This window comes from Epinephelus moara, chromosome 10, assembly GCF_006386435.1.
Source record: "Epinephelus moara isolate mb chromosome 10, YSFRI_EMoa_1.0, whole genome shotgun sequence".
Lineage (NCBI taxonomy): Eukaryota > Metazoa > Chordata > Actinopteri > Perciformes > Serranidae > Epinephelus > Epinephelus moara.
In genome coordinates, this window is record NC_065515.1 from 40,078,566 (window position 1) to 40,106,205 (window position 27,640).

At 40.1% G+C, this 27,640-nt stretch overlaps 1 protein-coding gene across 6 annotated transcripts; it reads left to right on the forward strand.

Annotated features, from left to right (window-relative positions):
• The first annotated feature begins 5,802 nt into the window (after nucleotides 1–5,802).
• Nucleotides 5,803–24,561, forward strand: LOC126396366 (myomegalin-like). 6 transcript variants are annotated; one of them, XM_050054374.1, is made up of 17 exons: nucleotides 5,803–6,922; nucleotides 11,503–11,771; nucleotides 12,419–12,568; nucleotides 12,752–12,943; nucleotides 16,067–16,348; nucleotides 16,604–16,735; nucleotides 16,908–17,027; nucleotides 17,591–17,747; nucleotides 18,142–18,266; nucleotides 18,388–18,525; nucleotides 18,651–18,755; nucleotides 18,966–19,153; nucleotides 19,788–19,919; nucleotides 20,552–20,690; nucleotides 21,006–21,052; nucleotides 21,227–21,350; nucleotides 22,930–24,561. In XM_050054374.1, the coding sequence occupies exons 1-17, from the start codon at nucleotides 6,759–6,761 to the stop codon at nucleotides 23,070–23,072; spliced, it is 2,607 nt and encodes an 868-aa protein (XP_049910331.1). In that variant the 5' UTR covers nucleotides 5,803–6,758; the 3' UTR covers nucleotides 23,073–24,561. The 6 variants fall into 6 exon arrangements, with proteins under 6 accessions (XP_049910331.1, XP_049910328.1, XP_049910330.1 ...); XM_050054371.1 differs by having other exon boundaries at nucleotides 5,804–6,922; nucleotides 12,752–12,949; XM_050054373.1 differs by having other exon boundaries at nucleotides 5,805–6,922; nucleotides 12,752–12,949; nucleotides 18,969–19,153.
• The last annotated feature ends 3,079 nt before the right edge of the window (nucleotides 24,562–27,640 follow it).

A 27,640-nucleotide genomic window follows, 5' to 3' on the forward strand; every position in this document is an offset into this window, starting at 1 on the left:
AAAAAACAAAAACGAATTTGTTCAATGTCAGTTAAGGCAAACTCAATTATTATTTTACAGACAATGTTATGTTGTGATTGTTTATTCAAAAACCTAGAATTGGATACATCTCATGATGACATAATTGTTAATTGTGTTAGGTTTGTAGAGGTGTGCTAGTGGGGCTACTAAAAAGAAACCTAGCAATGATTTTGGCTACCTTTTTATGTTATGTGACCCTTGCCTTGTTGTTATGATCTTGCCCTGTTAAAAAAATATCCCTTCATTACCCAGTTTGCCTGAAGTGAGTATCACAATCCTGCATATAACATTTCAGTCCCTTGACAAAACAATGGCTACATATTTATGCAGTTACAAAGGCTCAGTCAAACCATATATTTCTGTAGTATCTGTTTCTGAGACAATCTTTGTGTGTTGTCTTTGTTCTTCTGTGCCACACACTTTATGTGGTTTCTTGTACTAGTCTTTTCTCTTACACACCACGTCAAGTCTTATTTCTTGCTGCTGGTCACAGCTGGCTGCATGTCTCGTTGGGCCCTTCAGCAACTTGTTAAGTCAGCTGCTCTGACATCACTGCATTACAAAACCCCAAAGTCCTGCAGGGCAGAGCTGTGATTGGGCAACCCTCCACCGACCACTACCACATGATCACCCAAACCATACAACTCATTAATTTTAGCTGGGGAGTCGTGACCAGCAGGGCACAGCTGATGTCCGAGGAAGGACCTTAACTGTCCAGTCGATTGGTCGGCTAATTAGGCACACAGCAAGAACAGCAAGAGAGAGAGGGAGAGAGAGAGAGAGAGAGAGAGAGAGAGAGAATGAGGAGACTAAAGAAGAGAAAGACAAAAGGACAGCACAAGTGAGATCAGGACAAACACAGTTATACAAGAGGAACAAAAAAGTCTGAAGTCCCGCTATAGATTTCTTTGTTCATTACAGAATGAACAAACCAATATTTTGTTGCTTTTGTTGCTTTACCAGTAGTGGAGCTAAAGAAATAATTATATAATGTTGTGTTACTATTAAAGCCCCACTAATCAATAATTTTATGCAGTTGATAAATTAAATTGCAGTATGTAATGTGAAAGGTGTCTCTCATAGTGACACACCCCAAGAGCTTTTTAGCCTCTTTTAGCTCCTAGTTTTTGTTTTCTGGCACATTTCCCATCTGGTTCAGTCTCAGTGTTCCCAGCAGCAGACAGCTGTTTTCAGAAAACAAGCTCTGATAAAGCTACTGTACATGACCTGCCCAGCAGCACACAGCAGACAGACACAGTGAGAGACAGGCTGAAGCTGCAGAGCATTTATTGTATTTGTAAGGTGCAAGCAGAAGAGAAGCAGGCTTGAAGAATCAAAACTCCAGCTTCATTTTCAGTGTGAACTTCAACTTCATTATGAGACAGACATTGTTTCAGTGTGTGTGCATTATCATTAAGGTCATCAGGAAACATAAGGGGGAAAAAAGTTGGCAGAGAGAGAGGATAAGGTGTTTCTAATGTTGGGCTTTAGTGACACCATATTTGGTCCACAAACAGTTGAGGAGGGGAGTCACCTTACTGGTATAGAGGAGGCCTCTCAAGTGGCAGTGGTATAGAATAAAATTGCTGTGACAATAATGTTCAGGGACTTAATAAGGAAGATCAATTGCTGTAAATCCATCCAGAAACCTCAGCATGAACAGTTTTCATTGGGACTATTCCAACAGTAAAACTTGTTTAGTATAAACATTTTTTGTAAAACAGCCTCAAGAGCCTGACTGATTAAAACTTCTGAAGTGATACAGTCCCTACTTTAGTAGTATTGCAAATATGGTTTTGTCTCTTTGAGGCTAAAGCTGAAAGAGCAGGTTGTGGCCATCTCTTCTGGATGACTGATGAATGTCCTGAATGTTCAGTCACTTGTAACACGACACCTAATTCTGTTTCATAACACGGCTCTTTGATTTTTATACTTGAATGAAATGAAAAAACGCAAATGTTTTTTTTATCTTAAATTTGTAAAAGAAAAAAAATAGTTGACAGATTATAGGCAGTTACAGTAGGAAAAAATACAAAATGTTTAGTAAGTAAGTTAAAACATGCCAAAAGATATCCCTGTATAGTCATTTAAAGGGACAGTTCACCCCAATATCAAAAATACATATTTTTTCTCTTACCTGTAGTGCTGTTTATCAGTTTGGATTGTGTTGGTATGAGTTGCCGGCTGTTGGAGATATCAGCAGTAGAGATGTCTGCCTTCTCCCCGATACAATGGCACTAGATGGCACTCGGCATGTGGTGCTCAAAGCGCCCAAACAATACATTTAAAAAAACTCAACAGCAATGTCTCTTTCCAGAAATCAAGATAATCCACAGACCTTGTTGCCAGCACTTTCATGAAGGAACTATTTTCTTACTGCTGAACTACACCCACCAGCCATATCAATGCGCAGAAGCAAGCACGCATCTACTCATGGATGAGAGGCTTGTGCTTGAGATAGTGTGTGATGTATCCTCCTGGGCTGAGCTGTAACGTTAGCAAGGTCAGGTGCTAGGTGAGCTAGCAGTAAAATATGTACTTTTGATTTTGGGGTGAACCGTTCCTTTAAGCTGGACCACTTGAAAGGGTGAGTGCTGGGTCAAACTCCAGTAAACAAACAATGCTCTGTGAATAATTAGAGTTGCCCCTCAGAGAGAACGAGAGTCATAGAGTGAGAGTGAGAGGCCTGCAGTAATCTAACATCATGCTGTTGCGGCACAGATGGCCGACCAGATGTGAAGGAGAATTATCGAGTGTGTTTTCTGCGACAGCCATCTCATTTAGACTGTCCCTCTGATTCTGTGCATACAGTGTGAAGCCTGTGCATTAAGCTCTGCATTAACTTTATTCACACAGATGTACAGACAGTCAAGTGGTGTTAATGCATGACAAGGTATTAATAATAATAAAAAAAAATCCTGACTCATAAACAAATTTGCTTTAAAAGAAACATGATGCCTGAAACATGATTCTGTTTTTTATCTGCTAAATGTTCATTTGTTGTCCCCACAACGACTCTCGTAACAACTAATGCAGGATTAACATTTCATGTGTAGGCACTCAAAGCACTTGGTTAAGGTTGGAGAGAGATGGTGTTCTGGTTGAATATTAAAAAAGGTCCACATTGGCTTGAAGCATGAGACAAGATGTGTTTATTCTTCAATAATTAACGAACCTTCATCTTTTCCAACCGTTAAAGAAGTATTTCACTGCTGGTGAGGTGGCCCTTAAATGAAGCTATGCTGTCTATGCAGTAGAAGGACACATTCGAAACTGGTGCAACCAAACCATTGAAAAGAGAGAAAAAGGACGCTTTTGATCAAGAGGTAGAAAACATACAACTTCCAGAATGCACTGCGCGGCACCAGGCCAATAAATGCTGCCACTGGCGGGTGAGGCAATGCAAACACGTCCGTTTGAAACAATGGCGACCAGCTGGCAACAAACGATCTTGTATTAGGCTACAGTGAAAATTTAAGCTAAAACATGTTTCTGAAAACATTTAAGACAAGAAATGTGCAACTCAGTGACAGAATCTTGGTTTGAATTTAAGCAGCACTGCCTAGTTTTACCATTTCATTGAAGTTTTTCCGATCGTCCTGCCCGCAAGTGGAAGTTCCTATGAAATTGCTAAATAAACGACTAGCTAGCTATAAAGTATTATGTTAAAAGACAGGTGGTTAAGGGTAGGGTAATGGTAATGGGAAGGGTTACATCTCATTACTCATAAAGTTAATCATGTCTTCATGTATTAATGAATTATAAAGTCGATCATTGCTACATTTGGTCTCATGTAATCACTACAGTGTAGCATTGTAGCAGGGCTCAGATAACTTTCGCTTTGGTGGGTTTGTCTTGCACTATCGGAGGGCATGGTTTGTTGAGGTGTGTCATGTACGCTACAAACAGAATGTGCCTGCAACTATACATGTGATCCAGTGAAACTCTGTCGGATGAGGTGCTTTGCATCAATATAGGTAATTCAGCAGAATTTTGCCGAGGGGAGAGGAGGGATATGTTAGATGGAGGGAAGTTTACCACAGTTTATTTACACACAGTGCTCACATTGTATTGATACAGAGCTGGTTGAAAATCGGGAAAGTATCCCTTTAACCAGTGTTTTAGGATGTAGGATTTGGACTCCCGCCCCCGGTATTAGTGTCCTGCATATATGCCCACTATCTAGCCCGACACCCTCCTCAGTTGGAAAAACATTGCCACAAAACAGAATCCAATTACATTTGCCCAGCATTTATTTGGCAGATCTATTCAGTTGTATTATGAATATCATTTTAAGAGACAAGGCTGGAGAATAATGAATGATGTGGGGCTGAAGATTGTCACAACACAAAGTAAAACATTATACTATATTTTCTTTATCATCACCTGGGAGTGAAAGATTACACTTACACTATTAACATGAGGAAAAAAAGGAAGCTGTGATTACTAAATCATCCACAAAGTGCATTTACAGTCTATTTAACCCATGGTTAGGTTGGTTCACGACTGAGTAAACCCCTTCAATGTCACAGACACACCACTGAGTGAGTTATTAAAAAATCACTGCTCTCACTCAGCCAAACATACTTCAAACCTGCAGATATGTGTTTCAAATTCTAGTGAAGACGTCACAGTTCTCAAAGATACCAAATCTGCCAGGCTCAAATTTGGGGAAATGTGTCTAAAATGATGTGCAATAAAGCTGATACGCAATATATACTGTGTATGATGCCATCAAGCAGTATGGAATAAAATATTTTTTTCTATCTTTAAAGCTACTGAAGGGGAAATAAGACTGTAACTGTATGTTTAAGATTTAATTGCCAGGTCAGTGAAAAACAAATACTTACGTCACTGTGATTCTAATGAAATGTACATTACGTGGATAAATGTATGTCTGTAAACAGAGTGTGATTGCACTGATGACGTAATGCTGCCGAGGCTTTTGCTGCTTGCGTTGGGCTCAGGGCATGTTGACAGCCTCTAATCAGGTTAAGTTATTAAGACCTCCATTGGGAAGGGAAATGGGTCATGAGCAGCTAAACGCAGAGAGAGAGAGAAAGAGAGAGAGAGAGAGAGAGAGAGAGAGAGAGAGGGAGGGAGGGAGGGAGAGGAGAGGAGAGGAGAGGAGAGAGAGAGAAAACGTGAGTGGAAGCAGCAGAGGGACGCAGCCCAACAGAGAGCATCAGTTTGCTTCAGTGTATCAGGAGCAGCACATGGTGTTAAACATCCAGCACTGCTCTGATCTGTCTTATGTAAGATTTACTCATCATAAACCTGTATTTTTTTTATTTGTGGACCAAGGATAATGCAGTTTTAACGGGAATTTATCTGCTACTCCACCTACCTAATCTGTTCTTGGATTTTCTGCAAGCTAAAGCTGGATGTAAAGTTTTCTCCCGGTGAGAATCTTCTTCAAACGTGGGACACATTTTCACATTTTCAACCTCTCAACAAATCCTGAAAAGAAGAACCACACTTACCTATAGAGTCACTCTTGCACCAGAGAGAAGCTTGCGTGTTTTTGCAGGTGGACAGATGTACAAACAAGAAGAAAAAGAAAGAGGAAGTGCTGCTTTGTGGATGATCATTCATTCAGCTTCTGTTTCTCTTCTTCTCTGATGGGCACTGCAGCGTGAACGCACGAGCCCTCGGGATCCGGACATTCGCTTATACGCACATCCCTCTCCTCCCTCTTCGTGTTGCTCTTTCGTCACTACATCTCCCCCTCGGGGCTGCTGCTGCGGCTGCTGCTGGTGGGATAGGTTGTGTCCAGAGTGGTAATAAAAAGGGTTTCCTTTGAGGGCACAATTCAAGCCTTCAGTGCAAAAAAGACTTACTGTATGTTGGGAGCTGAGATGGGCAACAGTGGAAAGAGAAAAAGGGCAATTTAGCAGGGTTGCAAACAAAAAACTTAGAAAAGAGGGAGACTCAGAGTGCAGCTGCAAGTTTCCTCAGGCAGTTGAGTCAGTTTTTTGTTCACCACAGAGCTAATTATAAGAATAATTTCTGTATTTTTGCATTTAAATTCATTTCATGCTTCACCTCATCACATGTTGGTGGGGGGAAATCTCAAAACTGTTTTATTTGAGCTGCACTGGGGATACAATCTGGCTGATCTGCTGTGGTTCAACATTTGGACATCATCCTGTTGTTGCAGCAAATACACAAATCCTTTAAATCTGCTCTGTAGATCAACTATTCTTTTGGTTTTCTGGCTTCAGTCTGCACTTTCCATATGCTTGCCTTTCTGACCTTACAGTTCTGGCTACCTTAGAACCTGATTTGGGATCTATTTGGGTTACCACCTGCGGCCCCAGCCCATAGGTGTGTGTGTGTGTGTGTGTGTGTGTGTGTGTGTGTGTGTGTGTGTGTAGGAAGCCACCAAAATCTATCTCCCTGGGAAGCCCGAACTTAATCGGAGGATTTACTCTGCTTTTCACCTGATCGCTCACACGCTCTGTCATCCCTTCATCTCTTTATCCCTCGCTCACGCTCTGCCTGTCCACTGTACCTGCTGTCACACACAGTCTGGGGTCAAGACCTCAGCCGCTGAACTAATGAGACACGCTCGGTTACCTCTGGAAACACGGCTGGGAGGAAAAACTGCAATAGAAAGAATTTTAAACATCTAAGGAGTCTGAAGGACAGGAAAGAAAACGGGGGAGGGATGGTCAGTCAGTAGCCCAGGCAGAGGGCCGTTGGCCAGGGGAAGCAGAGGGAGCTGAAGGTGACTGATGGCTCCTTTGTGGAAGGCCATGCTGTCGAAAAGCAGCCCTCTGTACAGGGACTCTCTGTTCTCCTTCTCTCTGTGGGAATGGAAAGCTCAGGAGAGAGAACTGCTGCTGCTGAAGAAACTCACCGACAGGGAGAGGAGAGCACTGCTCACACAACTTGAAAAGTAAGACCAACACAAAAACAAGCAGTGATGTAGCACTTTTTAAAACAACATTACAGAGCACTTTTTTTTTTTTTTACCATAAAATGAGTGAAAAACTAAAAGTCTTTTGGAGCTGTTTCCCCTGCTTCCAGTCTTCTTGCTAAGCTAGGCTAACCACGTCCTGAGTCCAGCTCCATACTTCTATACTCCATCCTCTGCCCCGATAGGACTACTATTAAAGGTTGGAGAAAAGTTGTCTTTCTCTTGGCTCAAATGTTTAGTGTACTGTTTAGCTGTAAAAAAGAAAGTTTGTGACCCAGTCGCCATGTTGGATCGAGCTGAGCCCAAACAGAGCACCACCCACCGGCTGGACCAGCTTTCTCATCTTACAGCTAAACAGTACAGTTAAATGTCTGTCTGAAGTCAAGGCAAGAAATAGGCAATGCAGTAACAGAATCTGGATTCATTTTTGATCAACGCTGCCTAGTTTAACAGTTTTAGTGCAGTTCACAAGCAGAGACTGATATGACTGAAAGACTCCTTTTTTTGTTGTTGTTTTCACAGATTATATATCTCATGTGCTTTTGTGTGGACATAGTGACAGTTTCAGCAAATATGAGAAAATGTTTAGTTATGTAAAAGTTACCAACTGTATCTTTGAAATCTTTGTGAGAGATGAAAATACAAAAAAGATACAAACATTACTCAGAGTAAAGATTTAGGAAAAGAACAATTTAGTACAGTAACTAAGAAAAATGGACTGAAAAAAAAAGTACAGACTGCCCATCAGGTTAGTTACATTGTATCACCAGTGAAAAAATAAAGTCCCCACAGGAAGTAAAAGATGAGTGTATAAGAGTAAAAGTAAAGCAAGTAAAATATAGTACATAGCAGTTAATCCAACAGTTGTTCAACATTTACCTAGAATGTTGTATTAGCAGCACGTTAGCCTCAAACAGCTGATTTAATGGCTCGTAAAAACAAATCAACAATCACAAAACAGCTGTTATAAAACCTACAGAGCATTATACAACAAGGCCTTTGCAGAGTAGATAAAAGATGCTACTTCATATTTGGTCAGTCACAGATCTGACAAAATAGTGGACGTAACAATGCCATTATCTTCTCTACATTTCGGGCAAAGCTATGCTAGCTGTTTCCCCCATAGATGTATAATGATAACTAGATACCAGATGCCAAGATGGCACCTTTTCAGTTGAATGGAATTGTTCCCCTGGCACGAATGGCAGAATGTAGTTTCTAGCTTTCATGTTTATTTCCATGCAATGTGCATGAATATGTGCAGTGGTGTTTTTCCCACTAGCCCGGTCTGCAAGTTCCTGGTCAACTTATAGACTACATTGTGATGAAATCACAGATTTTAAAATTATTTTTCTTGGCTCAGGGAAAGTTTTACAAATATAAAACCTCCATGTATTCACAATTCATAATAGGAAGAGTCATAATTGACATTTTTTGCATTGTGGTCTATTAGGGAACATGCCTTTTGGGCTGCAGTGGACTTTTTTTGCTAAAATACTGTGAGTGGCAAAAAAATTGGAAGCAAGACTGAGCTGCATTCCTGGGGGCCTGCAGCTGACCAGTAGCAAACAATCTCATATTTCCGTCAAACAGTAAGTTAAAATGTGTTCATAAAATCATTTAAGTCAAAAAAAGGCAAAGTGGTATCTTGATTCATATTTAATCAGCACCGCTAGTTTTACCATTAGGTTTCAGTTTTTTCAGCCTCTATTCTTAACAATACAGGGAACATTGTGGTGCACACTTCCTGTTCACAAACTCTCATATTACAGCGAAAGAGGGCACTAAAATATGTTTCTGATCAGCACTGTCTAGTTTTATTGTTTGATTTGAGTTTGAGAGAGAAAGAGAGAGAGAGAGAGGCAGCTCTCTGTCTCTCGATCCACTTGTAGACCTACTCCTTGTGTTGGTGGTGGTGGTGGGCATCTAAACATGAGCAACAGCTCTTAAGCCAGCTAAAATCCGCTGTGAGCAGGGAGATCTGGGCACTGGTAATATGCAGGGAAGTTAAACACAGTTAATTAACACATACTACCAACATTGTTATGATATAAAGCTGGTTGAAAATTGGCAAAATATACCTTGAACAAATCTTCTGCCCTCACTGTGTCGATGCACGGCTGTGCAGCAAACTTAATAGATTACCAGTAAATGTTGAAGACAAGTTGGCCTTCATAGTTTTTCCGTGAAAAAAAATAAATTAAAGTGTTTTGAGAGATGAAATTGGAAAAAATAGCTAGCATTGGTTAAATTTAAGGTGTTGAAAATTTGTACAGAACAGTAACTAAGGACACCTATAGACTGACTGTCAGGTTGGTTACATTGTTCCTCATGACGGAAAGAGACACAAACTATCACTAGTGAAAAAGCAAGTCCCCAGAGGAAGTAAAAGACATTTGCATAAGACTAATAGTATAATGCATGTATACTTGCTAACTTGGCTCGCAGTAAACTCACTCCAGAGCTACCCCAACGATGTGCATTTTTTAAACTCATACTTTGCAACATTTTAACTCACAACTGTTTGGAAAGAAAATACCAGAAATAACGAAGAGACAGAAAACATTCTGTTGTTGTTGTGAATGTGATGTGACCACAGATGGAAAAGTAGGCCACTGTAGATTGAATCTGATTGTAAATGTGGGTTTGTGCGTGTGTGTGTTTATTGCGTGTGTGTGTGTGTATCAGCCTGTCATTGATTTAGATGAATGACCTTCACCTCAGCATCTGTGTACCAGCACGTCACTGTTAATTAAATCAGCTGTAGGGGACACATTGCATACGCATTATGTATGAGTGTGTTGTCTGGTTGTCCCTTCACCTTGATCTGAGAGGCTGCCCTCACGTCATGTTATATCATGTCAGTGAGTCTGCATTTTTACCCTGTGCGATATGATGCAGTGTCATGTACTTTTACCCTGTGCGATATGATGCAGTGTCATGTATGCGTAAGTCACTAAGAGGCTTCCCTAAAGCAACGCAATACATTCAGCAAAGCCTCTGTGGGAACGTGCAGATCAGCAGGCAGGTGGCTCACACACCTGGTACATCATTACTCATTAATGCTCTTTATCCGTGAAGTCACAAGGCAGCTAATGTAGCTGTTCTCACATTCTCTCAATGCAGCAAAGGTTCATGTATTTCAGTTTTATAGATTTTCTTTATTATTTTTTAACTCATTTTACACCTGGATTTTATGTTTCCACAAGTGGTGATCAAGTATGTAGCAAAACCTGATCTGATGGCCCAGTGTAGAAGCAAGTGAAGCAATATTTTCATGAATGATTGGTTGTATCAGCACCAGCTGTTCCTTTCATTATATATGCCAATAGCTAAAGATCTAAAAGTTCATAGTTTGATCGATTAAATAATACATTTATTGGACTTAATAGAAACCCACATGTTTAATTATTTTTGACTAAATCACTTTGGTTGCTTTTAACATTTTACATTAGTAGAGCCATTAATAATAGAAATTACTAACATACAATGGAATAAAGTACACTTTGGGGCAAAATCTGTCTTGCATTAAATGATCAAACTATCACCAAGACCAAGTATTAGTTATATTTTAAGTTTGGTTAAAATTAGATTCTGCAACAGAAAAGCAGAAAGGAGATCAGCAGCCATGTGTGAGGTCTGCAGTGCTGCTGAAATAGATGGGGTAGCTAATAATAGCTGTCATGAAAGAAAAAATAAACTTGCTCAATTGAGACAAATTCCTGAAGACCTCTCTTCGTTTATGTCTTGTAAATGAGTTAGATGGCCCAGCCTACTTGTTTAGTTTTTGGTTCGCAACCTCTATTTTGTTTACAGGCAGTTAAGAGGCTTAACCGACAGTATACAACCAACTTCTTACGAAATACGCTTTGTGGAGCCTAGTTTATTTGCTCCAAACCAGCAGATGGAAATGCAATTAATTTGCATTTCTTTTTTCAACATTTCTAAAGTTTGCTTAAAACTGGCTTGACAATTGAGTGGAGACAGCTTAGCTTCCTTTTAGGAGATCAACCCCATACAGCGATACTCATTTATACTCCTGATAGGAAGTTATTGTGTAGGTCTCTCTGGTTTGAACAACTCGACTGGAGCTTTTCTCAAAGGCAAGGGCAAGAGCTGGTCTTTCACTTTTTCCACCCAGATTTATCCTGCTTGTCATGAAGTAGAAACCTAAAGGCCCAGACACACCAAACCGACATCAAAGAACTTGTGGCTATAAAGACGAAGAACTGTTTCTGCTAAAAAGCCTAATGGCTAAAACATAATATTACCTCATATAACAAGCTGATCCCAATAGCCAGGTATGAGGGCCGACTAGCCAACAGTGCAGGGCACACCACACTAATTAAGACAGATGCTCACCAGTGGCCCGACGCTGACCAACAGCAAACCATTGGCTTGATGTGTCTTGGACCTTCGACCTAGTATTAACTGGTTTTACTAACTTTGATGTGCATGTATGGGTTGCACTAAATCAATACGGCCCTCTATGTTAAAATTGATTGACTTGATTGATAGCACATACTAATAATATACTATATATGTGTGTTTGTGTACAGACTCAGTAAGGAGCTGCAGCAGAAGGACAAGGTCATCGAGTCTCTCCGCGCCAAACTAAACCAGCACCACCACCATCATCACCCTCATCGCTCTGACACGCCCTGCAGCAGCCACGCCCTCTCTGACACCACAGACCAGTCGGATCGCATCTCCTATGTGTCTGACGAGCATGGATCCACGAATGATGATCTGGATCTTTGCTCTGACATGGACGCTGCCAGCGAGCTCGGTCAGAAGGAAACTCGGTCTTCTACCAGAGTCAGCACAGGTGAGAACATGACAGCCGTCATCCAGCTTCAGGTGGATTTATACACTGCTGCATGAAACATGCGCCACCCGAATGGTATATATATAATTGGAGAGTGAAGTAATCAATACAATAATTGATACAAATATTAAAAATTGTCCAAAAAAGGATACAGATACCTCAAACATGTCCTAAAAGTTGCTCACTGTAGAATAGTATTTATCAAAGAGTAGGAAAGGGTGCATTTGTTGGGGACTATTTTCAGTGGCGGAATAATCCACATTTGGTGCCCTAGAGAGTATTTGAGGCAGCTGAAGGGTGTATGTGGGATTGAGTTAAAATAAAGTACAGTGTGTGTCTTCATGGTGATGAAGGAACATGTCACCCAGTGCAACAGCATGGCTCATTGATGTTCTTTAATAGTTTTTGGACAACAATGAGGCTCTATGACATGGAGGAAGAAGATCTATTATAAAATAACAAATCTATAAAATATCAGCACACTTATCTTTGTAAGACTAGCCTTTGGCTCCTGTCACATGACCTAAATATGATTTTCTGAGTGCAGAAAGGATTTGAAACACACAGACATGTATCCGTGTTTTGTTGTTTGGTGTCTGTTTCATCCATCATGTCCTCTGGTGACAGCATACTCTTTTCATTTCCAGATTGCCACTCTCACAGTGGCACCATGTCACATCATTCGTCTGTCCCTCCCTCCATCACCTCATCCCACAGAGCCCAGTCCTGCCTTAGCTGTCCCAGCATGCATTGCCCCAGCTCGCCACACAAATCCGCAGACATGCAGAGTCAGACAGGTAGGAATGGGCTCAGGAATGTGACTCAGGCTGTAACAGACAAGCAGAACTTCCCTACATGTGATTTACTTTTCTGCTGCGTGATTTCACCTCATTACCTCTGAGATGCTGCTTTGTGCCGTCCTGTTTCTCTTTTTTATCTTTCTTTCATTCTGTTGCTTTGGATTCTTCTTCTCCTCTCAGCTCCAGCCTCAGTCTTCACCTCTACCCCCTTCCACCCTCCCCCCACCTGCTCCTCCACCCAGAGGATACCTATGCCCTTCCATCCCCACCCCACAACCCTGCGCACCCGTTACCAAGGCAACAGGGGAGTGGGTTTTTCCTTGGCTGAGGTGCATCAAGAGCTGCAGATGTTACAGAGGCAGCTGGGGGACAGTGAGAGTGCGTCGGTTGAACTGTATATGCATGAGTGTGGATATGAGAGTCTGTTAACTTTTTTTTTTTTTTTAATTACTAAAAACTACTTGTGTGTTTGAACAGCTCAATAACACCGCACAGCATACCAGACTGAATATCAGTGGCATAAAAACAAGCCATGGCTGGCAAGGAAACTTCTGGGGGATCATATTAACTTCTATTCTGCACTGACATGCTAAGGAAGCTGAGTAAGATTTTCCAGCCAACATCCTAAATCAAGTGTCTTCCCCAGCTACTACACTTTAAAAGTTCTAACTTCCAGAGAGTCATGACATGCATTTTTATTATTTTATTTGTAGATTTATCACATTCAGAATATGTCAGAAAATGGAGACAAAGAAAAGGAAACACGGAATGACAGAAATAAAAGAGGGATCTGTCAGGACAGAGGATCCTGTTTTGCTTATAGTAAGTTTGAGTTTTCAGATGATTTTTTTCTTAGTGCTTATTATCTTGCAAGAGAAGCAAACAGTCTTACAGTAATTATCAATTTAAAACCAAGGTAAAAAATAATGCTTACGAAATCCAATGGAATACCCTATGCCTAGTGTAAACAAGGGGCTATTTCTTGGTCTGAAAAGTAAAGCTAATGCGGGAGTTTCTTAATTCTGTATTCTTAATAGTGGCCAGCAGGGGGAGACTCCACTAGTTGCAAAACAAAGTCAAATTTTACACAAATCTGTAAAAAATGGCCCTACTTCTGATTTGTGACCTCAGGAAACATTTTTCCAATGTGTTTATGGTCTCAGCTGCTGGATCCAAGTCCTCCATGATGTTCATTTTGGAAATGATGGTCAATTTAGAGGAAAATAGACAATAAACAGGATAAGCTTTAACACACAGTTACCTTATGATTAACAAGTCACTACCACAGGGGTGTCTTTGGGTTCTCACCCCTTCTCTTCCACAGCTCCACCCTCTCATCCAAATATGGTCACTTCAAGATGGTGACAACCAAAACATGCTGAACTTGAAGCTTCAAAAGTTAATTTTGACAGCTATTTTAGATTTAGTGTTAGTTCAGACAAAACTGCTTATTAGTTTTGGGCAAATTTTAGTCTTTTTTTTATCCATCATAGTTTTAGTCTAGGTTCACTCGACGAAAATCCAAAATATTTTAGTCAACTAAACTTCAAAACCTTTTAATCGAAGGAAATTCATGACATTTCAGTCAACTTTTAGTCATTATGTCTTCTCTATATTTTTTTTCAATCTTTAAACTAATCCAGTAAGGCTAATTCATAAATCACAATTTATAATTGAGGTGACAGGTTGTACAAACATTTTTTTCCTACAGCTACAAATAATATCTGTACACTTTCAAACAAGAAAAGCTCAACATGTCTTTATTTATGGTCCCAAAAACTTGGACACCACAAATAACCAATCTAGGATTTGTACCCAGGTTCACTGTAAACTCTGAGTTATCAATCTCACTGTTAAAAGGCAGAAAAATAACCATATTAAACCAGAACTCTTTCTCAATGGTTGGTGATTAAAACGTTCAGCCATCAGAGAAAACTCAGCTGAGTTCAGAATGTTTACTTACAGCACAGCTACATTCACAGATAACTGAGCCTCCTACCTACCTGTCAAACAGCATCCCATAAACCTTTTCGAGTCTGGACTGAGTGGAGTCCCATGGGTATCAGCTGTGAAGTCCTGCAGCTGGTTGCTACTTGCTCTGCTGCCATTCAGTGGCTAGCGAGGGGGGCTGACTGCTAACAGCCACTGCTGCAACTAACAAACTTCACAAATCCAATCACTTCCACCATCCGCAGCCAGACACGCATGGCTGATTATTTACTGCTGAATTACAGCTCACAACTCCCACCAATGGCTGACACTGTGGGTGTTTTTGTTGGCTAGAGAAACATCCTGTTGCAGACTGTTTACTAGAGTTTGCCATCCTAACGCTCATGCAGCATTAGAAGATAATTAGAAACACAGCCGTTCTTGGCTTTCAGTGTCTGATAGTCCACCACTTACATTTTGTCACATCTCGTCTTGTCTACGAAAATGAAAGAGAGATTTCGTCTTAGTTGTTATTATCAAGATCTATTTTTTAACTCACCATAATCTTGTTTTCATTTTCATCATAGTTTCTATCAACAAAATAAACACTGTTAAGTCCACAAACCTATAGGTGACAACACAGTAGCTACGTCCACTTCTTCTTATCAAGTCTATGAGTGCAAACCACAACGTCTGTGCCGTGGAGTTGGCATGACACCTACATTCATACTCAGCATGATGGGTCGTCCGGTTTGAGCTATTAAGAGATGTTTGTTGACCTCACCATGAGGTGTCCTAGATACTTCAACCGCTTTCCCTCATGTTTGATTTTATCTGATTATTGCCAAAACCAAGTACATGTGGTTGAAGCACCTAGAGAGCGAGTTTGAGACAGTGCATTCTATGTGTGGTACTACCACAGGATGGCGCCAAAGTTTGAAGTTCTCAGATTTCTCCCACAATGGTTTCAATAAAAGGAAGTCAGATTGATGCCCTGTGCAAGGGAGGGAACATTTATAACATTTCATCTGAAACATTGTTTTCTGTATGCGAAGCAAGCAGCTTAATATGATGTTTGCATATCCAAAAAGGATTAACCATCCAGCTGGCACTGTATTATCTGCCTCACCATGAGTATGAGGATCACTGGTCTTAATGCTGCTGTGTGCAGATACATCTTCTTCTCTTTTCCTTTTCTTTTTGCCTTTATCTTTAACACACTGTACTTTCTCTCTCATTAAATAACTGTTCTCCGTTTGATGCTTACTGAACCCGGAGCACCCAGCTTGAGAAGGATTTGCTGTGATCTTTAAACACTAATGAGAGATGGAGCTTTGAGAAACCCCAAACCAGACCAATGTCATTTGGCTGATTAAGTCATTCACTGCATCAAAAGCAATGTCTTCATCTCTGTTTTAGTCTTTTACTCTCTCCATCCTTCATGTCTCATTAATGCTTTTTTAAAGTGTTCTCTCAGACTTTGCAGTGCAGTGTCTTTTCCATTATTAATTGCTTTTTAATTGTATTTAGTCACTCACTTACATGTTACTTTATGCTCTTCTTCAGGGTTTTCCACTCCCCAGTCCAAACCACTTCAGGGTTTCCCATTTACCCACCAGCAGCCCGACTCCTCTGCCTTCCTGCCTCTCTCCTACCATGGATACCAGCCTTCTCCTTTCAGCAGCGCTACCAGCAGCAGTCTGGATGCCAGCTCAGCAATGAAAGCTGGGGCCAGTCTGCTGGAGAGCAGTGCATTGTGGGATTTGAGCTATGGTACCAGACCGGTGAGACTCGGAGCTGACCTGTCTTCAGGATCCTCAGGGTACCAGTCAGGCACCAGCAACACAGGTAGATACTCAATCAAATCCTGAGTGTATATTTCAGACATACTTTTGTCATACTATTACTGATTCAAATTGCGTCTACTGCTGCTATCAGTGAAGCTTAGTGTATGTTTTACATTTAAAGCCTACCAGGAAAGAGAAAGATCATGGTCTTTGAACCAAAGGAAGTTGTGGCAAGGCCATGATACCATATATGGTACTTCTATGTCATAAAATAGTGGTCTTTAATAGCAGCTCATCAATTGTATTCTCGTTGTAGGTTCTGACCTGATGAAGGAGCACCTGAGGGAAATCAGGAGTCTGAGACAGAGACTGGAGGACTCCATCCAGACCAACGACCGCCTACGACAGCAACTGGAGGAGAGACTGGCTCGCACCGTCACTGAGAAAGGTAACACACACACACATAATCAACTATAACAGCTTTGTTTTACAAGTTTCTTAGTTCCATAAAAAGCTGTTGATTTGGTAGAACCCAGAAAAGCTTATGTGATTTGGTAGGAATATGGAAAAACTCTACATTACGTTACAGTACATGCTTGTTGTCTCCCTGTCCTTTCCAGGTGCTCCCACCAACATCTACATCCAGGGTCTGGACTCTGTCGGCCAGCTCTCCAGTGAGATCAGACTTCTAAAAGAGGAGAACGTCAGTCTGCAGAACCAGCTGAAGCAGGCCACAAGAGGTACAGTCTGATGTTCACTGCCAGGGCCAGATCCTGTAGAGAAAACATGTCCATGACATTTGTAACATCATGTAGCAGATTTAGAGCTTTCCTGCTTACAATCACACAGAAGTTATGAAGAGTTTTGTTTCAGTTCAATGTGGATGTATTCCTTTAAATTGATACCATCAGATCACGAGACTAGACAGTTCCTGCAAAACTCCATCCTTAATCGTTCAACCTTTGTTTTTCATCAGATAATAATAAGATAAATCTTATCTGAAGTAAGGTTACTATGAATTCTTGGTTTTGGCTAGATTAGATTATGTTTAATGTAATTTGATGACTGAAAAAGACTGTAATGTCAACAGTTACCATTGAATAAAACTGGACGAAATTTGTTACATTTTTCTTGATACTATGACAAGACTAAAATGCTCAGACTAAACTAAAAAAAACAGGATGAGGAGATTACATAGTAAAAAGAAAAGCAAACAAATTTTGTCTGGTTCCCTGTCAAATAACTTGTTCAGCTTTGTGCTGTCATGTAATGTAAAAGTGTAATATCCTGTGTCATCCTGCAGAGAGCAGCAAGGAGGCAGAGCAGTTGAAGAAAGCGGAGCTAGAGGCAGAGAGGTGGGCGGAGCAAAGCAGGAAGCTGCAAGCTGAGGCTGATGCACACAGTGAAGAGATTGCACAACTGAAACAGGACAGACAGAAGAACCAGGAAGCCATCAACAGGTGAGGTCATGACCTGGAGAGTGAGGACAGTGAGTGATTTACATTTTTCAGAGTTAAAGACCAACTTAACGCCCCCTGAAAATCTTGTTTTGGTGACCTCCAGGGGTCTGACCTTTCACCTTGCTGCAGTGATGCAGACGTGTAGTTCAGGTTGTGTCAGTACACTGTGACATCACTGCCGGGTATGGTTACAAGTGCAACAAAGGCCACTTCTGACCACACTTAAACACATCAGTAATGCTGAGTTCGTTCAGAGGTGAAACAGCGACCTTCTGCTCCTCAGCCTTGAGGCACTTGGGGACTAGAGAATGTGTCAGGTCTATTAGGTGTAGAAGTGCTAGTGAGCTGATATGTGCTTTTTGTAAAAATGTCACATCTGTGTGTGTTTTCACAGACTCCAGCATGAGGTAAGCGTTCTCCAGCAGCAGCTCTGTGAAAGCCGCAGCATGGTCCACTCTCTTCAGTGTGAGCTGCAGGTGTACCACAGAGTGTGTGGAGTCAACACAAACACACACACAGGTAAGAGTTTGCTGTATGAACTTGCAGAGACATCTTACGCCTCTGAAATTTGCTTTGTGTTCCAGCACCTGCACAAATATTCCTTACTATTACTTTCATAACTTGTTTGTGTGTTTCCAAGCAGGTCAGGCAAGTCAAGATGCCAAACTTGGACTCAGCACTACGACCTTTGACCCCAGAGAGCTGCACATTCAGCTGGAGCAGCAGCTGAGCGGACAGGCTGACACACAGCCTCGATCCAGAAGACAGCTGTTCAACGGTCAGTATGTCTGACACACCCAAAAGCATCTTGAGATAAGATGGAGTAAAGAGATCATAACCCTTGAATTAAGAAAAATGACTCTTGTGCAGCAGTTTGTGCTGATAGAAAATCTTCCTTCACAGAAAACGTTCCCTCGCCACCTGTGAGAGACACTGGACTCGTCAGTCCTTCTTCTCCTCTACATCCTGCGCAGAAACATGTAGCAGAAACTGGAGCAGCTGATCAAGGTGAGGGCTTCACATTCAGGTACTTGGATAAACTGGGAGAACAGTTTAACCTGAAACAGTCATCTTTTCTTACAAAGCAACATATCCATCTCCTTAACCTTCAGATACTTGACAAACGTTTTTGTGTTTAATTGGTTATTAGATTTTCCTGTTATGCCATTGTCAGTGGCATATAGAACTCATGTATCTCCCTCCTGTCCTTATTCCCAGCAGCCTCGGCCCTGCAAGGTCAAGCCCCAGACGGCTCATTTGCCAACAGTCATGGCCGCCATGCAGTGGGCCACATTAATGACTTCAAGGCTCTGCAGCAGCAAATTCTGGAGGGCAGCACTCTCCTCAACAAGATGGATGCTACCCTTTATTCCCTGAGCACCCCACAGGAGTTCAGCCTTCATCAGGTGAGAAACCAAGGAAGAACAAACACCACAGACCAGGTGGTCCTGACAGACTGAGCAGCTAACCGAGGTTTATAAGGTCATGTTTTGGATTATATTTTACAGTACCAGTCAGTCTGGACTCCCCATTGACTTGAATGAGAGACTGTGTCCAAACGGTTGACTGGTACTGTGGGTGATATATAAGGAAAAGCAGCTTTTAGAGGCGGCAGTGTTACTAAAGGTCACAATGTATAGAATTATTAACACATGTAGCATCATTAAGATTTCCAAGATACTGAGAGGAGATGTGATTGGCTTAAAGTTGATAAGGCTAGAACAACAGGGTGAAATACACCATCATGAAATAAGAATCTTTACTGAAATATTGATGAATTGCAACTCTTAATTTATTTGATCTTAACCCACACTGTCATCAATATTTCAGTACAGAGAGTATCTATTTTGTCTCAATTTTACTATAAGTAGGTGAATACTTTTAGCTAAAGAAATTTTAACTTGAATTTTAAACTATTTTCTTATACCTTTTTGTGCTTTTATAGATTTAATGATTCATGGATTATCGGGGACAAATAGCAGAAGGATGAATCATTGCTTAAAGTTTTTATTAATATCTTGTGTTGCGTGTGTGTCTCAGCCTTCAGACTCAGGTTCTGTCAGGAAGCTGCTGTCTGACACTAAAACCCTGCGACAGATCCTGGAGGAGGCCGACTCTCTGCTCCGCATGTTCTGGAGAGCAGCTCTGCCAAACCACCAGGAAACCAAACAGGTGAAAATCAACGCAGATCAGGGAGTCTGATTAGATGAAACCAAGAGCAGAGGAGTTTTGAGAGTCTTCTTTGATCCTACTTTGCTCGTGCCAGTGAACTCAGAACAGCCTTTTGATGTATTTATTTTATCATGTTACATGAAGTAAAATGTAGTTCCAGGAGGTAACAGCTGAATCACTGCAGACCTCAGTCTACACTAGTCAGTGTCAGACCTTTATAATCTGCCAAACGTTAGGCAGGCATCATGACTCAATATGGTAAAAAAACAAAACAAAACAAAAAAAAACTACAAGAATCAGTGTGAGACAATTCTGAGTTGTTTTTTTATGATGCTATGTAGAGTTTATATGTACATTTCAATTTAACATTTAGTTTTAAAATGCATGATTATAGGACTAAAATTGTGATTTTATAAGAAAAAAAAATACTTATTTGCTTATGCAGCTGTTTTAATGTCAAATCTTTGGTTAGCAGTGATTGGTTTATGTAAATTAAGCCTTGTGTAACAGTGGCCACTGATCTCAAATTCATGTAAGTGGGTGTGTGGACAAACACGAAACATTTACACATTCCCTCTGTGTGTGTGTGTGTGTGTGTGTGTGTGTGTGTGTGTGTGTGTGTGTGTCTACAGGATGAGTCTCTGAGGGAGGAGGTCGCCTCTCTCCGTCTGAGACTCTCAGAACAAGAGCAGGCTCTAAAGGACACCATGGAGAGAGTGAAGAGCTCCAACCGCACCAAAGATAGCATGGAGCACTTTATAGTCAACCAACGTGAGTCACTCATGCTCATAGTCTTTCTAGTGGATTATATAAACCCCTATATTATGCTGTATTTTAAACCGTCATTTTGGAATAAATTATTAAGAAGTGATGATGATGATGATGATGATGATGATCTTTTATCATCATCTTCAGTGTATCTGTTTCAGTGTCTTGCATTGTCTTCTTCCAGCCCTCTCCTCCTATTAACTCCCAGCGCAGCTGTTGATCTGTTCAGTCTTGTGTTTACTGCTCATCTAACAGCTTCTGTGTAACTAATCAATGAACACATGATAACTGGTGGACACTGTGTGTGTTTGTTTACAGTGTCCAGAACACGGGACGTGTTGAAGAAAGCAAAGACAAACTTACAGGTGAGTTCTCACATGAGCATTCTGGTTTTCAGCATCGTACGACAAACCTTTTATTCTAGCAGGTGACAGTCACTGAGGAGTTGGATGAGATGATGGTGCACACTTGTCTCCGTAACACCCTCTCACCTTTTCCTGCTGTTTCTCTTTCCTCTGACTCCTGCTGAGTCTCCTCAGGAGAACGAGCTCAGGATTTCCTCCCTTCGCCGTGCCTCTTCCTTCCACATCTCCCCTTCTCCCTCTTCTTTCTCCCCCTCTTCCTCTTCCTCTTCTTCTTCCTCACAGCCCTGGCCTGGTAAAGGTATGGTCCATGACTTTGCTGTGCTCCGTTCAGTGTTCCAATAACTTGATGCAACTGCTTGCTTTTTGATGAAAACCCTGGCATTCAAAATATTAATTAAATATATAATATAATCAAGTCTTATTTCCATAAACCAGTAAGTGTCCTGCCACAGGCAGGCTGGGACACTTATTAGAGCCACACAGCTGCCTTATACACAATATAAGTCACTTTGAACAACAACCCATATTAGCTGTTTTTGCTAATATGTCCTTGTGTTGCGTCTTGTTTCACTGAGCAAGCTTACAATCTTACCTGCACAAAGCACTGCCTATCTTTGGCTTGTAAGCTACTGTACAGTTATCAGAACAAGTTCTCTCACATTTTGCCCTTACACACTTGTTGTCGAGACTTTTTTCCTTTCTTTTTACAATAAAAACATTAACGACACATTTGACAAGTATCTTGCCAGTGAGTTTTGTCTGCAGAGACGACTTTTGTGATTTCAGTTGGATTTTAAAGGCACCCTGTGAAGATTTTGACCTCTGATGGCGCTATTGAGCAATGTTTTATATGTGTGTCCCTGTTTTTTGCTCTAGTAACACTCACAAAAGGATTCACATGCTGCATGCAGCATGGCAACAATGTAACTTATTTAGTGCAAATGAAAGTTTGAAGTTGTGTTTTACTGACTTGAATTGTTTTAACTTAATTACACTTCTTCATCTACTCACTGTCCGTTTGTTTTATTCTACTCTGAAGCCATAACTCCTCTTTCTGAAGAAGTTAGGAGAGAAATGTTTTGATGTTCCCAAGTTACAAATCATTCCCTTAAAGGAGCAGTGTTTAGAATTTAGTGCCATCTAGGGGCGAGGATTGCAGATTGCACAAAACTGAAACTTCTCCTGTGTGCCAAGCGTGAAATCCTGGTTAGGATTCCTTAAGTTTTCAATGTTAAGGAGATTTTTACCAGGAGCTGCCAAGGTCTTTTCCTCTCCAAAACGGACCAGGCCATTAACCAGTAAAAACATGGGCATGGTAAAAAAGAGGGCCGCTAGCCCAGCACCTGCTTTTCAGATAGTGGAGGTTTTTACCGGGAGCCGAATTATCTCCTCTCTAAAACAAACAGACCAAGTTATTTAAACCTGTAAAAACACTGAATAAAGCAGAGTCATATTAATAAGTCAGTGTTATTCCAATGCTGCTCATCGCAGAGGGGCAGCTAACTGTGACTGACCTGCAGGCATAGCCCTGTCTAGAGCCAGTATTTGGTTTATCCATTCTTGGCTATTGTAGAAACATGGCAGGGTCTTAGTCAGGTGCATTTCTTCCTTCTGCTCAGGTCCTTTGCTGTTTCTGGTTTTACAAATAAACCTATGTCATGCTGAAACCTTGTAATCAGCATTGTTTTAATGGGATGACAATCGCAGCTTTGTGAAGTGACCATTATTCATTTTAGGGAACTAAGGAAGTTTTTAAGGGTACCAATTACTAATCTTAAGGGAGAGTTTTATCAGATATTCTTCTGTGCAGACACTCAACAGGTTATGGATGAAACCAAAGTGCAAACCGTCTGAATGTCTCCTTCTTTGTGTTTCAGGTGAAAACACAGGAGGCTTCTGTGAACTCGCCTTCTCTACTGGTTGGAGTGTCTTAAAGACTTCCTCCATCTCCTCCTCCTCCTCCTCTGCTGTCTTGGGCCCGGCTCAGCACCAGCGCCCCTTGCAATCAGCCTTCCTGTAGTGCACCAGCCCCGAGTTCCTCATCATCATCTCATTGTTCAAACAGAAAATGCTGGAAATTCTGGCTCTCTAATTGGCTGGAGAAACATTTCAGTTGAGTGACACCTGTCTGAGTGTTGATGTATGTTTGGGTTGTTAGATTATTTCTGCTGGTTCATGATGGTTTAAGAATGTGAATGATTGTTATTGTTTTATTATTGGCATAATGTGTGTAGGTTCTGAGGGCTTTTGTTGAAGCTATCAACTGAAATGTTTTTTTCTCAATTATATGAGACCAGTCTGTGTTTGGCTGAAGTTGGTTTGTGAGTTGTAGCTTGTCATTAAGCCACGTTTCCCATTTTCCCCAAATTCAACAAATATGAAAACAGAGCTAAAGCAGTGTTTGGGCTCTCAGAGACAATTTGGTACAGGTTTGATGAGTCTCCATGAAAAGTTTTTAGTGTAGACCTGGTCTTATGTGATCTAAGCACATGAGAAAGAGTTTTCTTGTTTTTCCTAAATCCAAATATGATATCATGTCTGTGTTTGACAATCATAACAACCACATAAGAGGAAATAATCTCCCTAAACACGTGAATGATATAGCTGCCAATCAGAGGCCGACTTCAGCCCCATACTTCAGCAGGGATTCAAGAAACAAAAATCCACGTGATGCCAGCAGGAAAGGGGTTTGGAAAAAGCCAAAACCAAACTGCAAAGTGCTTCCTCTCAGCCTCCGTCGAGGCTCATGTTTGTAGTTAGCGTGTAGAATAGTTGCATGTGGTTTGAGAAGCTCGTGGAAACAAAGCCATACTCTCTGACGGTACATTAGATATGTTTTTGTTTTGTCCTAATTGTACAAAAATTGTCATAAAAATGGCCAACTACTGATAACATATGGAAAATACTATAGAACTACAAATAGGTAGTTTGTTCAGATAGCTCACAGATAACACACCAGTTTAAGAATTTTTGCTCATTGTCCTCAAACTCCAGAGTATTACTGTTAAATATGGAGTCAGTTCTCTTGAGATGGTTAAAAAGAAGCTATGGGTCCAACCCAGTTTTTCCTGCTGAAACACTAACCTGCAGTGTTGGAAGGCCTTCTGATGAAGCTGCTGTGACATGTAGCCTCTTGTAAACCAGTGTTCATAAAAACAAGCACATGATACAGACTGCACTCATCCAGCTGCTCAGCGGTTTGTGTGATGCCTTCAGTAACCTATCTGATAAGATAAAAGAAAATAATTTTATAGTGCACGGTCCAAGAGAGATGACATTTCATTTTGTAAACAGAAAAACGGACCACACTTTTTTCTTTCCTTTTTTTAATATATATATACTTTAGGTGTTTTTCTTTTTTTTTCCTTTTTTTTTTTTTTTTTTTTTTTTTTTGCTAAATTTATGAATGTCTTTACGTTTTAATTTCCCTCAAGATGACAATCACATCTGTAGAGAAACATCTGTATGTAAGATATCTTCAAATCTGCAGGATTTGTGACGCTCACTGTGTATCTTCAAATCTGCAGGATTTGTGACGCTCACTGTGCAAATGAACTTTTCAGAAATTGGGTGTTTTACACTGGCTTATCCAAGTTTTATTTCTTTATTTTAGTTTTTCTTGATTTGTCTGTGTAGTAGGTTAGCTATTTTTTGTGCATGAACTGGGGCTTCACTGCCCTCTGATACTTTTACTGAAATATGCAATTTTTGGGTTACTGTGCAATAATAGCCTTCGTGGTTGCTTTTTGTTGATGTTTTAGGCCTGGATATTAAAGTGCCATGTCATTTGTTTTGGCTCTGAAGCTGAATTGATTTAAACAAACTTACATTTGGATGAATATGTCCAGATTTGTGACAATCAGTTTGAAACTGTTATAATGGCCCACTCATTTTTGGCTTAACATGAGTCCATTTTATATTCAGTGTGGGGAAAAGGCAAAGTTACAGCATTAAAGAGCACTGTAATGATATATATATATATATATATATATATATATATAAAGCAATAACATCGACCAAAGTGAACAACGTGTATGTTGTCAAATCAGGTGTAAAACAATCAAGTTTAGAGATTTTTTTTGTGTCATTCCCCACAGGTCAAAGGTCAAACTTACTGTAGTGTCTTTCTCAGTGTCTGTGTGGTTTTAGAAACCACATCTCATGTATGTACATATTAAAGGGAGTGTGTACATTGATGCAAGTAGTTTTGTTGCTGTTGGACAAAGACCAGCTGTATTTCTATGCATGTTCTCTTTATTTAAAATGTTTTGGGGTAAAAGAAAAGAACCTTTTTAATAAAAAAAGGGTACAAAACAACATCTGTCTTGTTTTTTGTCTTTTTTGGATTACACTTATTTTTGTTTGGTTATTTAGTAGTAGTTAAGGAAATCACAGTACCACAAACAAGATGCAGCACCAGCAACACTAAAGGTCACAAAGTGATCAGAATTTTTTTTATAATAATGGTGTGATTATGAAATAAATAAATGATGTCATTATTAGGGGAACAAAACAAGGCAAGACTACACAATACATTTATAGCACAATTCATATACAGGGGTGGTTTCAAAGAAATTAAACACAATCATACCACAGTAAGAATATATATAATATATGGGACTTTCACACAAAACTGTTAATCAGCAAAGATCAGGAAGTACAATCTACAATCAAATTGTTTATTAAAACTAGTATGAATATTACTTGTTTCACTCGAAGATTACAGCACCCAGCATAGAAACACAACACCACTTTATCCTCTTAAAACAATACTCACAATTTGGATTATTTTTTTAGGAAAAACACTTGAGTCTTTTGATCTAAGGACCCTTATGGACTAAGGGAATATGACTATCTTACAGAGTAATTTAGTCATACATAATTTAAGATAGCCATCAACCGGGTTTTATACATCCCAAGAACTTTTATTTAAAAAAAAAATTTAAAAAAATGAACTGCTTGGTAACCAGACCAGGCGTCTAACTGAGCCAAGCCTTTAGTTGTCAAAATATGAAGCCACAACGGGCTATTAAGAGGGACCAGGCGTTTAATTGATATCAGTTAACATGAACAACTCTCTCCTAAATCCAAAAACTAGAGTGCTAAAACTCAATTTAGTGATGTCAGGGTATAAAGTCTGGAGCTGCTCCACAGACAATGAATGGTGAAAGATATTAGGGTATATACCAGATCTGAGCATATGGTACATTTTCTGTTTCAGAACTGGAAACACTACAATAGAATAAAATTCATAAAAAATCGATATGAAAAATGAAACAAACATTCTGTGCATCCACAAAATCAGGCACCCGTTCATTGTCTGTGAAGCAGCTCCACATTTTATACTCTATGACATCACAAGTTTGAGACTGGCCTCTGGCTTTAAGACAGAGTAGCTCATGTTCACAAATATTGATTGAGCTTTCTTAGGCCATGGAAATAACATTGGAATTCTTAATTTAGGTGGTGTTCCCCTTTAAGGATGCTACTTATATCCTTTAATTTAAATTTGAAAAAGACAAAAACAAAACAGTCACTCTAAGATTAACATAGATGAAATTAACTCAGAAAATAGTTCAGAACACAGCGCACAGTACACATATTCAAGGTTTTATTGTCTTTCAGTAGGTGGCAGCAGAGTCCAACTAAACTAACAAGACACACACACACACACACACACACACACACACACACACACACGCGAAAACAGAAACACGCAGGTGTTCAGTATAAAAGAGAACTGATCTAAAGAACTTTCAAATAAAGTGTCTGGTGTTTTCTGTTATTCATTTCTGACGTGATGACTTTGAAAATTTCACACAATGAAATCATCACTCAGGCTCTGTCAGCAGGAGAAGCTAAAACCAGAGAAAGGAAGATAAGTATAATTTCAAAATAAAATGTGTGATATAGACAATGCTTATAGAAAACATGCCTTCTATGTTTACTTGAAGAATTGCTGAAATTACAACATTTATCATAGCCAGAAACTGTAAACAGAAATTATGATTGGATTTTCAAAATTCTGACTGTCCCTAGACACGTGTGACAAACGCTTCCGTCAAAAATAAACCGTTTGCACAAACTTACCAGCATGAATGACGAGTGAAAAACCAAGGCTTTTTTTAACTCCAGGATTTTGTCTTTAACTTTTAAAGATCAGGGTATGGGTAAGGCTTAAAAATCTAATAACCAATTTATGGTAATTTATGACCGCCAGTCACTCAGGGAGGCCCAAGTATAAAATATTGGTAGCTTTGGGGAGGGTCAAAAGAAAAAAAAAAAGACTAAACAAAGTCACACCTCAGCCACCTCCTCCTCTGATAAGTAAAGAACAGTCCCCTACCTGATAAAATAAAGGTTGTATTGAGGGAATATTTTGTGGAAGACTGGTGTTCATGCTAACATAGCCTAAATATATGGACTACCAGTGTATTTCTGTCTATGTATTTTGGGAGCGATGAAAAACCGGATTCAAACCCCTTTTAAGTGTACTTAACAAAGCAGATTCCGAATAACTGATACTTTTATTTTGGTAAAATTCAACCGGATATAGTATAATCGATCTTGCTAGCTTGACACCGCAGT